The sequence below is a fragment of the Lampris incognitus genome, chromosome 13 (genome assembly GCF_029633865.1).
Source record: "Lampris incognitus isolate fLamInc1 chromosome 13, fLamInc1.hap2, whole genome shotgun sequence".
Classification (NCBI taxonomy): domain Eukaryota; kingdom Metazoa; phylum Chordata; class Actinopteri; order Lampriformes; family Lampridae; genus Lampris; species Lampris incognitus.
The window spans coordinates 11,041,001-11,059,546 of NC_079223.1; the positions used below are offsets into that span (position 1 = coordinate 11,041,001).

Below are 18,546 nucleotides of genomic sequence, written 5' to 3' on the forward strand. Positions count from 1 at the left end.
ACCTGCAGGCATGCAGCCCACTCGCAGGATAGGAGCAATCAGTGCCACCGAGGAGGCAGTTCACATCCATGACAAGTTTGCAGAGTATTTCACCTGCATAGCTGGAGAACTGGTGTAGATGCGTAGCTGAAAGGCCATCTAATATGTGTGAATGTGTGAGCGAGTGTTTTTGTGTGTGTGTGTGTGTGTGTGTGTGTGTGTGAGAGTGAGTATTTTTGTGTCTGATAACAATCCAACCCACAATAATCCCTCCCCATCTTTCAGCATTACCACTGTATACTACATGTTTTTAATAAACCAGTCACTGAGTATCATTGTGGTAGTGTGCCTTTGACAATAATGGGTTACATTTAAAAGATAAATCACTTTATCTTGACACCCAAAGCGCTTCACAGTGAAGGGGGGAAACTCCCCTCAACCACCACCAATGTGTAGCACCCACCTGCATGATACAAGGCAGCCATTTTGCGCCAGAATGCTCACCACACATGAGCCTGAGGTGGGGAGGGAGGGAATCATTGAGCAAATTACAAAAGGGATGATTAGTTGGCCAGATGGAGAGCATCAGGTTGGGAATTTTGCTAGAGGACATCGGGGGACCCTCTACTCGTTGCGATAAGTGCCATGGGATCTTTAATGACCACAGTGAGCCAGGAACTTGGTTTAACGTCTCACCCGAAGGACAGCGTCTCCTACTGCACAGTGTCCCCGTCACTGCACTGTGACATTGGGGTTTTATTTGTTTGTTTGTTTATTAGGACTAGAGGAAAGACTGCCCCTGGCCCACCAACACCACTTCAGTTTTCCCGGGAGGTCTCCCATCCAAGTACTAGCCAAGCCAACACCTGCTTAGCTTCTGTCATTCAGCAAAACCAGGGAACGTGATGGTATATGGCTGCTTGCCTTTTTCCCTCTCCGAACCAGTATCAACACATTATATAGCCCAATTATGAAATTATAAATTTAACGTTAAATTACGGCTCACAAGCACACATGATAGTGCTAACTGCCACTGCTAAATTACATCCATGAGCTGGTTTTTTTTTTTTTTTTTTTTTGGTTTTCCCCCCCTTTTTTTCCCCCCAATTGTATCCGCCCATTACCCTAGTCTTCCGAGTCGTCCCGGTCGCTGCTCCACCCCCTCTGCCGATCCGGGGAGGGCTGCAGACTACCACACGCCTCCTCCAATACATGTGGAGTCGCCAGCCGCTTCTTTTCACCTGACAGTGAGGAGTTTCGCCAGGGGGATATAGCACCTGGGAGGATCACACTATTCCCCCCAGTTCCCCCCCCGAACAGGCGCCCTGACCAACCAGAGGAGGCGCTAGTGCAGTGACCAGGACACCCACGTCCGGCTTCCCACCCGCAGACACGGCCAATTGTGTCTGTAGGGATGTCAAACCAAGCCGGAGGTAACACGGGGATTCGAACTGCCGATCCCCATGTTGGTAGGTAACGGAATAGATCGCTACACTAACCGGACGCCCTCATCCCTGAGGTTTTAACTTTTCTTATTACTACATGTTCTGATTACCTAAATCACGAATTTTGATAACTTACCTGTTACTCCAAGCCTTGCCCCGATCGCCTCCCAAGAACTCGCCTTATGATTTGTGCCTGGTAAATATTAATACGTGGATTGTACAGCTCCAGGTAAAGTTAAAACTTCCTCCGTCTTGTCACCTTGATGGAAAATGCGATCTCGTTGGATAAACGAGGATGTCATATGTTGATTGGTTAATTCTATAAAAAAATCCCATGCCGCCACCGCAAAAGTTGAATAATTTTTATCTCGGAGGCGGGCAGGCATGTTCTCAATTCGTGCACACAAGCACCAAGTCTCTCGGGACTCCGACCATCCAGCCTGCCCGCTTCTTGTTGAAAATGAATTGAATACTAGCGGGTGTCGCTTCCCATGTGAAAAGCACCGAAAGAAGGAAACGGGGTGTGGGGGGTGGGGGGCAGCGAGGGGCCAGAACCACAAAGTCACCAGAAACACAGCGTCTCACATGGCCTTGCAGCGTTGTGTCATGTACAGCGTAGAAAATCAGATCATTCCAGAAATAGAGATGGTATATTTACACATTCACGAGGCTCTTTGTTGCTGAGTTGAGGTGAAGCGTTTTACTTTTACGTTATCAACAGGTCGAACTGAAGCTCGAATTGGAGAAGGAATTTTCCGGTGTAAAAAGTAAAATTGCTGTTGGAAATTTTTGAAGTCATGGCCTGTTTCTGAGGGCTTCGAGCAAATTAAGTGTCAATCGGTAAGATTTGGGAATGGATTTTTATTGTTCTGGAAATTAAATCACTAAAGCCAGGATTTGAGGCTGGTTTGGCAGGTTGTTTCAGAATAAAATCTTGTTTATTTGCTGTGAGGGGAAAAAAATCCTTTGCGATTTTCAGCATCCATAAGACTCAATTATTTGATCCTTTTTTTCCCTTCAAAACAAAGAATAGAACGGTGTCCAGAATATTCTGCCACCAGTCTCTTTTTTTGGGGGGGGGGGGGTAGGCCCGTCTCTTCAGAACAAAGAGATCTGTATTCAAAGTGAATGCATTGTAAAGAACACAGGGTGAAAGGGCACCGTAGGGGCGGATAGGTGATAGACAGGCTGTATGTGGAGTCATCAACGCCTAAGAGTACCTGGGGATTGAGGAGCTGCCTCCCCATTGGGCCCCTGACGTTGGAAGCCTTTTTCTTCTTCTTCAACGGCATGTTTTTATTGCTGATTTCACAATTTCCTGTCTGGCCACATGAAAGGGCTCCAAAAGGTTATGGACAAAGCCACACATCGGCGCTCACGCTGTGCTGTGCACTCAAAGCAGAGGGAGAGGCGAAAGGGAAACAAATCTATACAGTCTTGCAAGGGGAGGTGCATAAAAAAGGAGATGAATGGGAATTGGAAATGAGTCACGCATACAGAAAGGTTTCTCCTGGTTCCGGTGAGCTAACCGTCCTCCTCGCTCTTTCCTCTTGTCCTCCTCTCTCCTCTCTCCTAAGGTGGTCATGAGTCAGAGGCTGGGTGGCAGCCTGAGGAGGAAAGTTAGCGAGACTGAAACTCAGCTGCTGGCTCTGCATGAAGCCAAACTGGCCGCCATCTCAGGTGACGTGACTTTACCTTCCATCCCTTCCAGTTTTCACTGTTTTATTTACATCATCTGAGCGCGCTCGTTTTTCTTTTTTCCATCGGCGTCGGTTGATTAAGATTTTAATGATGGAGTCGCTCATTAATGGGCGGTGCAAGTGTAATGTCTCCTCCTTCTGTGTGGCATTGGCGTAGGCAATGACTTCAGTAGTGCCAAGGAGCTGAAGGCTGAGATGAAGGCTGTGTATCTGGAAAGGGACCGGCTGGAGGGTCTGGCCAAGAGGCTCCACAGTCTGAGCTCCGGGAACAGCCAGGAGCTGGCCAGGATGAAAGAGCAGCAGCAGCAGCTCAGACAGGAGCTGGAGCAGAGGGAGGCCCAGCACGGTGAGCCCGCCACTCTGGTTTCATGCACTCAGTTACGGTGAATAATCTGATTAAGAGGATTGTGCGATTATTAAAGTGTCCACATATGTTTGCAATAATGCAATCTCTTCAATAAAGCACGTTTCCAAGACTCGGATAGTCATTGGACACTCATTGGATAGGACCCCATGGTCCAGATAGATAAAGCTCAGTTGAAAATAACCAACAGAGTATCGAAAGAAAAAGATTTAAAGGTAAAATTTACAGTGTCTTGGTGCTAATAAAGAGCACTAACTCTTACTCTATTGACAGAATTACATTTTTACAGAATCAGTCTTGATTCACAAATTCCTGGTCCGCAGAGTAGGATTATAGTAGAATGTGCATATGAACAGTTAGTTATTCATATTAACAGATGGGCACCTTTTTGCTATTAAATCAAGTGTGTGAAAAGAATTTGCCCATTTACCATTTACTTATCTATCTGTCTGTCTATCTGTCTATCTGTCTGTCTTTCTGTCTACACCAACAAATAATTTCAATAATAGTATTTGTGGAACAGATGCCAACATTAATACATTTGTGACAGACCAAATGGACCAATTTTGTCAGACAGCGATGTCAGATCGGAGTGCTTGTCTACTTTAGGACACGGATTTCAGAATATGGCTGTAATATTCACAGTTATAAAGATGTTTTCACACCGCCTCTCATTAACGTATGCCAACGGAGATGAGGAAATATTTCGCCTTATTTTCGGCTTACTGTCCCTTTGAACCATATTCTTTGAAACACCCTTCAAAATGTGAACAGTGACAGGAATCTTTGAAAACAAATACACAGCTGACATTGTCCCCTGCCATCAGGACATTAATGGCTGATAATATTGCCCCTCAAATGAAGGAGAGGAGATCTGCCGTCAGCGGGGACTCAACATCAAATGAGTTAGCAGCAGACCCGGCGATTGTCAGGGTGAGGAGGGGATTGTGGGAAAACTAGCTTTAGATTGCGTAAAGTAGCCAATTACCTCCCATCTACAACAGTATGACAAAGAACACCCGCTCATAGTCTTTGTATCTGCACTCTCTCTCTCTCTCTCTCTCTCTCTCTCTCTCTCTCTCTCTCTCTCTCTCTCTCTCTCTCTCTCTCTCTCTCTCTCTCTCTCTCTCTCGGGAAATGTGAACGCTACTTAGAACCCCTTTTCTTTTTTTGGGAGGGGGGGTATTTGATTGGTTTGGCCTCCTGGCATTGGCAGACAGATAAATGGATTTTGACAGCACCAGATGCAGTGCTGCTCTCCCCAGTCCATCAGTCACAGGCAGATTTCTATAAAAAGGTCACTTCACTCTGAGGCACAGGGATGAGAGAGGAGGGAGGAAAGTGGTGAGGTGACAAGCCCAAGAAAAGCAAAGCAAACGATTGGAGGCACCAGTCTGGATAGAGCTGATGCTGCAACCCCAGAGCACGCTGCCAGTGATCCAACATCCTCCATTGTCTTCATCATTAACGCCTGTGATTGCATCATCAGGGACAAGCCATTGTCCTTATGTTAATTGTGCAGGCCGTTGCCACTAGGGGGCACCCTTTCATTATCACAGAAGGGTTTGAATTGGGCTCCGTTGTTGTGCAGTGCATGTGCCGTGGAGGTCTGTGTGCAAGTTTTCTTAACAATCCAACACTGCATTTTCATTCATTTCACAGATTTCATTGATAAACACATCTTCACCCAGACGGGGCAGGACTAACCAGCCTTTGTACTGTTGGATTAGGAAGTGAACCTGCAAAGACATGACCCTCCTGGGCACGTGGTTACGCACCACTGTTGTAAGGGGTACATAGTGCCGTATAGACATATGCATTTATGGTTTTAGACATGTAATAGCTAAGGTCACTGGTCCATAGTTTTTGTTATTATAAGTACCCATTTCTTATCTAGCTTTCTTTTTGTTTCCTGAAGGATTCAGCCTCTAGCTCTAATAATCCCTTTGCTCCGCTCCCTCAGATACTGATTTTCCCCAGCTTAAGGCTCAATTTTCTGCCTGATTTAAGTTGTTCAAATACAGTGCCAAACACCTTGACTTACTGAGCAGCCAGCGATATTATAACATCAATGTCTCCCCCTACAAAGACCCAAGATGCACTCGGTTTCGCCACCGTATTCAAAATGGTGTATACTAAATACATGCAATGCAAGGTAATGATGCCAGTGTGACCGCCGTGATGTGCACATGCTGAACAAAGGTACGTGGCATCAGATGAGCGGCTCTTTGTTGTGTGGGTAGATATAGGGAGTTAATGACTGGTTGTGCACCCTGCTCAAATGCTCAAAGTGGGCGAACACAGTATGGCAGGCACAATTTCACAATGCTGGGCTGACACTAAAGCAAGGGTCTCATTAAGCTGTCAGCCGACTGAGTAATAACAGGCTGGCACACACTTGCTGGAAACTGATAGCCCCTCGCCAGTCTTCAGCCCCAAAAGTGGGAGAACTCTTGTCTACTTCAAAGTCAAAATGGATTCCTCTTTGGTTTCCAAGCCGCTCCTTGCATATATTTTGCGCAGACACAAGTGTCATCATGTGACAGGAGAACCAACCTCACCTTTTCCTGAAAATATCCATTGTCATGGCACCCATCTTCATGAAATTCTCTGAAGAGTAGTCTTTTTTTTTAAAAAAAATTACTCTCAAGCAATGTGTGGCTTGATGGATAGCCCGAAAGGGACTGTGTATACGTATCCATTTTATTAAATTCTCAGTCCAGCACACTGTGTGGTGTGGTGATAGTCGGGCCAAGGAGCCATTATGTCGCAAATTGCCACTGGCACGAGTGCTGATGAATACCACGCCTATTATTATAGCAGGAGGTTTAATTCCCTGCCGAGTTTAATTTTGTCCCTGAGAGCGATTTCAAGTGAGGCTAAATTTATAGATAAATAATTAAACAGCCGTAGAACACGAATACATGACCCCGGGGAGTCAGGACATTACGGTGTGGAGGCAACACCAGAATGTGCCTCTCCAGGGGATGTCTTTGTTGATTTATCCAGACTGTGAAAGCTCTTTTATTGGTCATTATTTGTAAGCAGGCAGTGTCCTGTATTGTGCTATAACCCCGTCAGGTGATGTGGCTATCTGTGAGAAAGCTAAAGGTTGCTCTGCACAGCTCCCGTCAGTGATGACCCGATCCTTGTTTTTTTTTTTGTTTAAATAGGCATTTCAAATGACTACTTTGACTTGTGCTGGAATTTCACTGCCCTCACTCCCACTTCCAATGTCACCTCTGTGTCCTGGTGCATGATGGGAAGGGTGTTTATCTTCTAGACTCCTTGGCTAGTTTTGGGAGCCTGCCCAGGCCGTATTCTGCCCTTCACGCCAGCCCTACGGCTCTTTGGTGCCAACACAAGTACGCATTAAAAACACTGTCATCTCATCTCACTGCATGTAATCAAACTATCCCGTCGCCTGTTAATGGGATCCAGACAGAAAAGCGGTGGGAATATATGATTTATTCACCACTCTGCCTTTTTCGGGGCACTTCTGTTGAGAACTTGATGAAATATAGGCTGTGACAACGCCCCCCCATAATGCCGTCAAACCGATTGAAACTAGTTTAATGGTCAAATGGAGCCGAAGCAATGCTTCCTGTGTTTTCCCACTGGGGTTTGGGCCATTTTAATTTGTCCTGTATTAAATCAGATGTAATGCATGAAGGATTAGGACAGAGCTAACGCAATTTCAACTCTGACACCTCTGTTGTAGCTCACGCCATCTTCCTCTTGAGAGGTTTCAATTTAAAGATGTTGTTTTCCACTGTCCCTTAAAACCGTGCCACACAGGAGGAGGCTGGTCTTACTGGTGCTATATATCATTATGTCATTCCAGCTGACAGCATTAAAATGAAAATATACCAGTGCAAATGAAGTAAATGCCAGTATCAATAATAATCCCTAACATTAGGGGGGTATTTATAGCTGTCTGCTGTGTTTGACAGATTGTGAGGCGACGCGTTTAACAGATTGTGTGTTGGGGGATATTACGGAGTTTGGAACGCGTTGGGGAAAATGTCTCAGCCTGGTGCTGCTTTGAGTTTTGGGAAGGCTAAAGAGGATACGCTTAGATGGGAGGTGAATGGAGCTGGAGCTGTGAGCGGTGGAGGGGGCTTTTGAGAGAAAGAGCTTTTAGAGTCGGGTCAGGCCTTCTTCAGGGAGCGCTCCTCTTCGCCTTGTCTCTCTTCGTGTCTACCCAGATTCAATCATCAGAAAAAAAATCTGATGCAGCCTATGGGAAAGTAATTTAAAGGGATTCCCTCCCCCTCCCCCCCATCTTTTTCTCTCAAATTGTACTTGGCCAATTACCCCCCTCTTCCAAGCCGCCCCGGTCTCTGCTCCACCCCCCTCTGCTGATCCAGGGAGGGCTGCAGACTACCACATGCCTCCTCCGAAACATGTGGAGTGGCCAGCCGCTTCTTTTCACTTGACTGTGAGGAGTTTCACCAGGGGGATGTAGCATGTGGGAGGATCACGCTATCCCCCCCCCCAAACAGGCAACCCGACCGACCAGAGGAGGCGCTAGGGCAGCGACCAGGACACATACCCACATCCGGCTCCCTACCCAAAGACACAGCCAATTGTGTCTGTAGGGACGCCCCAACCGAGCCGGAGTAACGCGGGGATTCGAACCGCCGATCTCTGTGTTGGTAGGCAACGCAATAGACCGCCACGCTACCGGGACGCCCCCAGAAAGGGGAGAAAAAAAACAACCTTATGCAGCCTATGGGGAAATAATTTAAAGGGATCCTTTTAAGCTCAACTCTCAGCATGGCAAGTTTGATTCCAGACACGACAACAGAATGTGTCTGCCGTGTTGGCTGGAGCGTTTCGCTGCCCAGGACTGAAATGTATATACATCCGTCCGAGCACACACACCCCATATTTTTGTCAAACGATCCTTTGCTGTGCATTAGCGCATAGCCTCGCAATATGTTCTGCTGCGCTAGCTGCAATCTGTGTGCTGCTAGGCTTTGTGAACATAGCACCATAAAACATCATGGTCTATTATGTGTCTGTCGGAGATACCCGTCTACCCCCCCCCTCCCCCTCCCCCATTAGCCGTACTTCTGGGCTGCTCTTCAGTTCACGCACATTCCCAACAGCAGTGTCTGTGCATACCGGGACCGCGTCCCTGTGCTACCTGCCGCGCTGTCAGACCCGAAAAGCCTGGCCCGGGCCCGGAGATATCAATCACAAGCCGCCGCCTTCAACTCCATTTCAGACAAACACAATTCCTCTTCGGCCTCATTCTGCCCACCCCCCTTTTTTACGAGACGCGCACTGCCGGTGCTGCGTTGGCACACAAAGCCGCCACTAATTTGCTGAACAATGCCGAGGCCGAACAGATGCTGGTTGCTTTAGCTGTCACGAGGCGGTGAAGAAATAACTCTATTATTCGCTTTCGATTACGAGGCGGTGTGAAATATTGAAACTGTAGCAGAAAAACGAAACACCTTTGCTATCACTGCTCATTAAATCACCCAACAGGCTCATCACTCTGAATTATGCCTCCTCGTGCTGCACTTCCGCTCCGTTCGCTCCGTCTGTTTAAATCCCCGATAATAATCACGATATGCCTAATTCAACTTTGAATATATTCAGCCGTCGTAATTATTCCGTGATTAAGGTAATGAATAAGTCTTTTAACTTATTAAGAGAGTGACCTTTTGCATTCAAGTCAAGCGACACATTTTTTTGTCTTCCCGCACCACATTCCTGTTTTATAAATGAGTAGCCTCTCTGATGTTGGCCCGGGTAGCTGGCAACGATCCGTGTTGTTTATTGCATGCTGAGATCACTGGCGTGTGGGGAAACCAAGCTCATAAATTTGCTAATGGAGTATCAGTGACTGCCTTTGTGAGATTTGTTGAACCCCCCCCCCATACTCTTCTGCATGTTATGTGGACTAAACGAGTGTCTCTTTTCTTCATGGGCTTTTTTTTTTTCATTTTTATTGCAGATTTTATTCACATTTTCTGCCAATGACAACAGCCGCCCACAGTCTTACAGGAAATCATGGCAGCATCATCCAGTGCTCCGTTTCCACCAAGCACGGGAGGTTGCATAGTCCGTCTGCCAGCGTTACGCCTCGTCCCAGCTCAGCGCCTCATAGTCATGATATTAAAAAGAAACGACTGCTTTCCTCTCTTTACACAAGAGACGTGCCTGCGGTCACCTTCCCTGACACGGTGGCGCTGTTTGACACTCGCATGCTCGTTAAGTGTAGGCAGATAGGGCATCTCCAGCACATCGTAGAGCGTGTTACCTCAGAATTCACAAAGCGGCGTTATTTCTAGCACTGAAGATTTGGGAGATGACACGTGTTTCATCATCTGCCGTTTATGTCTTAATCTGCACTTTGTCATGAGTTGACTCTATCCCTTTTTCGTGTGTTTCCCCGATGCTCTCTATCGCTGAATGCAGTTGCAGCGCTTGTTGGGCTCTGAGGTTACGTTGTCATCTCACAGCCGCGTGCCCCGTGCGGTTGGCGTTGAGGCTTAATGCTGGCATGTTTTATTCAGTGGCTATCTCCTTGCATTGCTGCCCGACGCAGGCGGCATGAATGGAGGTTGACATCACAGACTCTGTCAGGTGAGATAGGATCTCACATGGCAATTAGAGAGGTGGTTTGTGAACTGTCTGGTCTCAATACACCAGATGTGTTCACTAGATATGTGATATCTCCACCACCAGCCCTCCCCCCCTTCCCTGTGATGAGTGTATATTTGGCCACTTTGAATGGAAATGATACTCATACAGCTTTTTCTCTCTCTCTCTGACACATATATGCAGTCCTGGGAACTGATTGAAAATCTTCTCATTTCTTCTTCAGAGTCTTGGCAGAACTCTCTCTCTCTCTCTCTCTCTCTCTCTCTCTCTCTATTTCTGTGTGTGTGTGTGTGTGTGTGTGTGTCTGTCTGTCTGTCTGTCTGTCTGTCTGTCTGTCTGTCTGTGTACACCGTCACTCAGGCAAGCCATTGATTCCTTATTCAGGCCATTCCCCTGCTGTGTAAACCACCCAGCTTGTCTCATTGTGCAGACAATTCTGCCTAATAACCACCGTCTGAGACAATAATACAAATTAGATTTCAAAAACCCAGTGTGACTCTCATTTCAATCAGGACACCTAATTAGGTTACTATCTCTCAGTTGAGCTCCACTGAATACAAGTGGAAGAGAGCTTTGTGTCATTGTCCTGGAGTGTGGGAAAGCACTGAATGAGAGTGTTTGTTGAGTTGCGAAGACGTTGAAATGGGCAGATTCCCGAGCATGGCGCTCCATAAGTGAATGTTGTTGGTCTCAGAGGGTAGCCGCTGTTGAGAGTGTGTGGCAACGGTGGGGGGATGGGGGGGGGTGTCTCATGTTTCATACATGAGATCATTAGCAGCACCCGGATTGCCCTTCTCCCCCCCCCCCCCCCCGAGTGCAGCCTGCATCTACCTCGTCCGGCAAAGCCCTCTGGTGGCAGAAGGGGGCAGAATGGAGTGTCAGATGTACACTTCCTACTACGTGCCCCAAAGAAAATCTGGCACGGTATGAAAACCGATGCCGTGATAAATCCTTCCTCTAGCCCCGGGCCCATTCCGGTTTCATCCCTTTCTTGGAGAGAGTGATCTCACACCTTGGCACCCGTGTCTGGCTTCAGAGCGAGACAAGCTATAGGCCCGTGGCACAATACCAGCAGAAACTGTAATGACTACCTTTCTGAACAGCCCCCTCCTACACACAGTACAGATAGCTACTTAGCTGAGTTCAACAATGTTGGAAATGATGTGATTTGTTGCTAGGATACCCCACCCCCCACCCCACCGTGGGTAATACATGTGGTAAATGAAGTGTCAGTAACCGGCTGTTCCCTTTCTGATTCTGATTTCTCTCTCTCTCCGTACAGAAAACAGGTTGAAAGAGAACACCAGCAGGTACATTGAGCTACTGGAGGACAGATTGCACAGGTAGGAGAGTCCTATACATGCCGTCCTTTTGCCTCGCTTTCTCACTGCCCTGCTCACTCTCACCTGCTCTCTTCTAAGTAGTAGGTAATGCTTTAAATTACAGGCCCTTCATCACGCAGAAATAGCGGAGTAATGTACGAGTAAAATAGATGTAATTGAACTATAATGAGTGGTAACTACCGAGTACTATATGAGTAAAATAAAGGCTTTTCTATATCTCTAGTTTGCTTCCTTGTCATTATAATGTGCTGTTAAATATAATCTACATCAAACACTGTATGGTATATCTTTACACACCACATTGTACCAAACACAAGTATTTTTAATCCTTTGTTGTCTTGCCTAACATGCTCACCTCTGGAAATAGTCGTTTAACTTATAATCCTTAGCACAAATTCATACAAATAGCATAATTAGTTAAGGAAGGAGAAATAAAGGTAGCTCAATACGGTATCGATATGAGGGTTTATCTAATGGCAGAACATCTTTTGTCATCCTTTGTCCTCTAACGGGGTCGCTTTCTCCCTCGCTCCCCAGGAGTCCCTATTTCATCTCCCCACTTTAAATAACCCAAAAGCACCAAGACCTCTCTCATATTCTGTTGTCTCCCAGAATCTCAATTCCATATATTCCAACCTTCAATATACCTTCAATTCCATATATATAATATTTCTCACCTCTCGCTCTGTCTCTCAGTCAATTATTCTCCCTCCTCACCCTGCAGTTCTGTCTCTCTTTTACCCAGTACCTCTACCTCTCCTTCTGTTATTATTATGTATACCGCCATCATTTCCTACCATTACCCTTGGGCCTTCCTTCCAAAAACCATTTGGGACAAAGCAATATATTTTTCCTTATCCCTTCCCTCCCATCGTAGTTCCCTGTGTCAGGGGCTGTCTGTCATTAATCCCTTAAAAAAGGACATATTATAAGGCCAACGCCCTCATCTTACGAACACTGTGTCCCATGCAGGTCCTCCCATGTGGGAGAACATTGCCATTGTTAATTATGCTGTGATTTTTCCGTCTGTGATGATAAGTGTTGTGTGTGCAGTGTATGATCAAAATACTCACATGTTCAACAACTGGGATCATTTGAAAGTGAATGGATTTATTTTGAAATTAACATACAAAGTAGCTCTTATTTTGCTTTGGGCACCCTGAAATCCTTTTAAAGACCCCATGTAGAGAACACTGGCCTTGAATCCCTTTGGATAGATGGCTCGGTTTCATGGCAACCAGCCCCAGATTGACACACACAGATCAAGACTGGCAAATGCTGAGTGGCACCCGGGGACCAGAGGCTTTCAACTGTCAACACCGCGCTCCTGGTTATGCTTCCTTATGGAGATCAGAGCCGCTTAGCTCATCTCTTTTAACCGTAGACAGGCAGCCACACAACACCAGCCGAGTGTTCACATCTGTTACTCGCATGTATAAAAAAGGTGGCTGTCGCGCCTGTGACCTCACTCATTGGTTTCTGAAGAATCAGAATCAGAAACACTTTGCTGTTTCATCTCATGTACATCATTTCCCCCAGCCCACAGCAGTGCACTTGTCCAAAAACTACAAGAACACGTATATCCAAATTAACACATAGTATATCTAAACTAAACAAACAAACAAAAAAATCACTGTCCAGGAGAACAAACGCCAGCCAGGATGACTGTCAGAACTGCCGGTCTGCATGGGTTAGCAGTTAGCTTAGCCTGCCCCGCTTCCACGTCCTATCAGACCGCCCTCGGTGTTTCCTCTTCAGGCGCAGCTCCGGTCAGGGCCGTGGTCCTTGGGCCTACAGGACACCGCAGACCAGGCTCCCTCAGCCGATCCAACGCCAGCTCTCCCAGCCAGACATGTTCGACACACCTCCCCGACCTCCACACGATGACACTAAAAACAGTCAAACCTAGGCGAGGCCGCTGCTAGACCGCCCTCGGTGTTGCCGGTCTGCATGGGCTAGCAGTTAGCTTAGCCTGCCCCACTTCCACGCCCTGTCCCGGGGGCGGATGGGGCATTTTGAAGCCTAAAGTTTGGCTTTATGGTGGTTGGAGACAGAAAATCCAAATTTGGACATCGGGGTGGAGCTGGGTGAAACCTCCCTGGCAGACGGGTTGACATTGTCAATCAAGGCAGACATGCCCTCAAAATGCCACTATTTTAATCTTTATTATCTTTTTAATAGAACAATAATTTTCAAAATAACCTCCCTCATATTGCTTGCCAGACTTGAAATTAATGTTTGAGACCCCATTTTCTAGTCGGAACAATTTATTGACTTTGTATTTAGGGTGACCAGACGTCTCGGTTTGTCCGGAATTGTCCCGGTTAGTCCGGGATTGTCTCGGTTTCAAGCTGGGTGTCCAGAGTCCCGGCTACTCTAGCCTGTCTTTTTTTGGTGGGAGGGGATAAAAATCCTTCGATGTATCGTGTCCGGTGAGACAGACAAGCGTGTGAGCGTGTGCGTTAGCGTGTGCACGAACGTGCGTTACACTTTTTAGGGTCCTGCTTTGGGATTTTGAAAATCTGGTCACCCTGATTTGAAGGTAAAAATTGTGAAATCGCTCGATTTTTTTTTTTTTTTTGGAGCCAGCCACCTGGTGGCCTGGTTGGAAATGCAACGTAAAGTACTTCCGCATTGGCTTCAACATCCGTCCCCGGTGGTTGCCGCTTGCCATTACTACAAAAACTCAGTAAGTGACAGGAAGCCACTCATTTCCAACAGCAGCTAATAACTTGAGCAGATATCATCAACAGCAACAGCGCGACAACTAGTGAGGCAAGGACGGAAAGTTTAAAGTTCACCTTTATGCAGTGTATCACTGCAGTCTCTGCATTTGTAGTTCTGGGAATCTATCATTGCTAAATACAGATACAACACACTCCATGATATTTATAGTCAAAGATTCCCTCCAAGATGTGATGGCCTGGCGGCCTGTCCAGGGGGTCTTCCGGCCTGCCGCCCAATGACCGCTGGGATAGGCTCCAGCATCCCCGCCACCCTGACAGCAGGATAAGCGGTTTGGATAAGGGATGGATGGATGGATGGGTGGCTTCCCTCCAAGATATTTATAACCAGCAGCCAATGAATTGATTGGATGGCGACCTACAACCAAATATAATATACCTAATTTATCGTAGTAGCTGAAAAACAATGTGAGACGAGCACCAATGTTTCTCTTAATTAGCAGTGGTTTGCGCCTTGCAACTCTCTCGCGAAGTCCACTTTTGCCCAGTCTCTTTCTTATTGCCGGATTATGAACGATGACCTTAGCGGAGGCTAGAGAGACCTGCAGTTCTTTCGATTTTTGTCCCGGCTTTTTTTTGCGACCTCCTGGAAGAGTCGTTGCTGCACCCGTGGAGGAATTTTGGTAGGCCGGCCGATCCTGGGACGAGTCACCACTGTTCCAAGTTTCCTACACACCGAGACAACGGCTCTCGCTGTGGCTCGCAGGAGTCCCCGAGCCTTAGAAATGGCTTTGTAACCCTTCCCGGATGATCTATCTTAACAACTGTGTTTCTCTTCTCCTCCGGAGTTTCTTTTGATGGCGGCATAGCGTGCTGCTTGTTGCGACCTTGTAGCGTACTTCACACCGACGGTAAGGTCATGTTTAGATTTAACAGGGCTGGCTGTAATCAAGCCTGGGTGCGTCTGCTCTAATTGAATCCAATTATAAATTAAATTTGTTTAATTGGTTGAGTAACTAAGGGGGCATTTACGTTTTCAGACAGGGTCATTTGGCGTTGAATAACTTTTTTTCCTTAAATAGCTAAAATTAGCGTTTGAAACAGGGTTTTCTTCATCTTGTCTTACATTTTGTATGAATCGATTAAGTGTGACAAATACGCAAAAATGGAGGGAATAAGGAAGGTGGCAAACACATCTCCGCAGCACGGTATGTGGCATGTGTCTCGCATCGTTCTGCGTGTCGTTCCTCCAGCCACCGATCCTACCGCGCCGGGAGACGGGCAGCTCTGCCCGCTGTGTTGTGTCCTTGGAGCACCAGAGAGGAGGAGGGGGGGGGGGGGGTCATCGGTCTGGATGCGAGCCAGCCAGGGCTCAGTCACACGGGGGCTGTGTGCTGTCGAGGGACGCGGGGACACGGGACTCGGTGGTCAAGGAGCAACGTGGCCGCCGTCTCAATGCTCAGCGGGGAGGAGAACTTTATAACCTTCTCTGTCAGTTAGACAGATGGCCCTCTGTTAGGGTGCGCGTATGACCGGAGTAGAGGCCAGCGTTTTGGGGGACTACGGCTAAGATAACGTGTCGTTATCTGATTTTCCCGTTCTCCGTCTTCCTCTGAATTAATTGCTCTGATCAGCAGTCGGGCTCGGCTTCCACAACCGGAGGCGATCCGGATCGCGTCAGAAATAAACAGAGCTGGCTCCGGACAGCCACCGCTGGTTATGTGACATCATCTCCAGCTTGGCACAGTTGCACATATTTTGGCTCATCGAATGGGCAAGAGGCCATTCATGTATCCTCTGTGAGTATACACACAGGTCTACACAGACACACAAACACACACACACACACACACATCCACTATGAATTTCACCGGTCACAAGAGACGTCTTTTTTTCTTTCTTTTTTTCCCCCTATAATGTACAATACCATTGACAGAGTGTTGTGTAGTAGAAAAAGGAGGGGTAAGGGAGGTGAGGAGAGAGATGGAGGTTGCTACTGGTGAGAAGTCTGGTCTCCGTGGAGACGGATGGTGTTAAAAAAAAACACGTCTTCCTTGCTGAAGACTAGAAGCAGGATGTTAGATTTTAAGGAGGACGCACTAATGCAGTGCATTTGCTGCCGGGAGTGGGGTGGGGGTGGGGGTTTAGCTTAAAACCATGTTATGCGTTGTTTAAATCATCTTGTATGGGCTTCATGGGGGAGCTCATGCACACACACACACACACACACACACGCACACGCACACGCACGCACACATTTCTCATGAATCCGTTTTTCGCCCTTGCTACTCCGCCAGCAGCGGCGCGGTCGTGCAGCAGAAAGCTCCCCAGACACCAAACCAGCCACCTCACACGCAGTCAGGTTCATCCGCCATCCATCTCACCTCAACCGGTGGCCCTCGCCCCGTGCACCTCCATCTTATTAGCACGTCCTCTCAGCCGCTGTTACCACAGACGGGGACGTTGCGAAAGAGTGGAGGTGGATCGTGATTCCATCCTCCTCCGTGTCTTCAAACGTGCGAATCTCGAGGCGCATGACTTGTAGGAGGAACCTATATAGTATGTCACGTGGAGGCACTAGCAGGTAGCCTCATTTAAATTCAGATAGTATTCACGGGTGCTTGTGTACCGCAGTCAAGAGCTGGCGCCTACAAGCAAGACATCCTGCTTTACAATGGGCAGGATGTGCTCGCATCCGGATCCAAATAAACTGGCGTGTGACGGCTGGTAGGCGTAGGATGTTGCCCCGGGAATCTCCGGCGTACAGAAGCTTCCTCCTGTTTACGCGCGTCTGTGCGGTTTTCCGATTATGTTTTCTCCTGCGGTACCATTTAGACAGTCCTGTTTGCGCGTGGAGACGGCCGTCCATCATCCGGACACGGGGGGCTGCGTGTAAACGGCCGGTCTCGTGTGTGTGGGCTTCTGTGAGATACGAGGCAGCGTTGGGAAGACCGCTTTCAAATAGACGCGCCTCTCGCCGAACGTCGGTAAGACGTGTAAAGTCCGCGTGCCTCATCTCCTGTGCAGAATTCCGACACCGACGGGGGCGTCCGGGTAGCGTGGCGGTCTATTCCGTGACCTACCGACATGGGGATCGCCGGTTCGAATCCCCCGTGTTACTCCAGCTTGGGCGGGCGTCTGTGGACGGGAAGCCGGATGTGGGTATGTGTCCCGGTCGCTGCACTAGCGCCTCCTCTGGTCGGTCGGGGCGCCTGTTCAAGGGGGGGGGGGGGATAGCGTGATCCTCCCACGCTCTACATCCCCCCCCCCTGGTGAAACTCCTCACTGTCAGGTGAAATCGGCGGAGGGGGCGGTGCGGCAGCGACCGGGACGACTCGGAAGAGTGGGATAATTGGCCAAGTACAATTGGGGAGGAGGGGGAGAGGAGGGGGAGGGGGGTCAACAACAAAAAAAAGAAAAAATTTCAACACAGACTGGCAGTCCGTAGGAAGACCTCGCGCCCCTTCTCCACTCAGATTAATATTCCGTTCTCCGTCGCTGTCTGTGTACGTGGCCCCCTGGAGGTGAACTAGCCTCCGTGCCAGCCAGGAGGGCCCACGGAGGAGCCAGGGAGCCTGGCAACAGGGAATGTGCCTGCCTGCCTGTCTCTCCGCCTTGTTACTGGGCCTCGAGGAGAGCTGCAGCATGCCCGCCCCTGCCATCGTCAGATGGCGGGCCACCAATTAACCCTGGGCCAGGGGGCCACGCCGATGCGCGCCGTCACAGGGGTGCGGCGGAGCTGGCACGCGGTCAGAGTTTCATGCGCAAGTTAAAGCGGCCATTACCGGAGGACAGCTGTTGTGACGGACGCCATTGTCTTTGACACCGTAGGAGAACTTCACACCAGCGAACCCACTCGGAAGATGAACTGCGTGTTTGCGCGTGTGCTGGTGTGTATCTGGGCACACACGTGTGGCGACACATATATGTGTGTGTGTTTTTGTCCCGTGCCACTTGTGAAAGAGAAGCGCGACAATGGCGTCGTTCACCGGGTTCCTCTCCTCCGTATTGTGAATTCAGGCGTGGCGGTGTTGAGTACCGGGGCGGGATGGGCAGACCAGTTTTTCCATCGTTCGCGTGCCAAATGATGTTTAGAGAATAGCTGTAAAGATAGCCCTGGCTATGTTTGGAGGTTGGCGGCTCTTTCAGGGAGGCGATAGGCTGGAAAATGACCGGCATTCAATTTTATGGGCCCCGTCGCTGGAAGATGTAAAGGGAAATGGGCATTTGGAGGGGGAACGATGGGCACAATATCCTCCTGGTCCATTTTGTCTTTTTAATATTTCCAGTTTATTATGAAAATAGAGCCGCACCGCTCCAGTCGCACGCGCGAGGGAATGTATCTTAGTAGAATAAATGAAATACAAAATACTGGCTTAATGGTGAGTGTACTGGGATCTGTAAATTGCC

At 48.2% G+C, this 18,546-nt stretch overlaps 1 protein-coding gene across 3 annotated transcripts in view; it reads left to right on the forward strand.

The window, feature by feature from the left end:
- Positions 1–18,546, forward strand: part of disc1 (DISC1 scaffold protein) — a 67,006-nt gene that overhangs the window by 26,146 nt on the left and 22,314 nt on the right. For all 3 annotated transcript variants that reach the window (XR_008811267.1, XM_056291852.1, XM_056291853.1), the window contains exons 8-10: positions 3,002–3,104; positions 3,282–3,470; positions 11,392–11,452. Coding sequence is in view for 2 of the 3 variants with exons in the window: in XM_056291852.1 (XP_056147827.1) it covers positions 3,002–3,104; positions 3,282–3,470; positions 11,392–11,452 (353 nt within the window). In the remaining variant the exon portion in view is untranslated. The remainder of the gene's footprint in view (positions 1–3,001; positions 3,105–3,281; positions 3,471–11,391; positions 11,453–18,546) is intronic.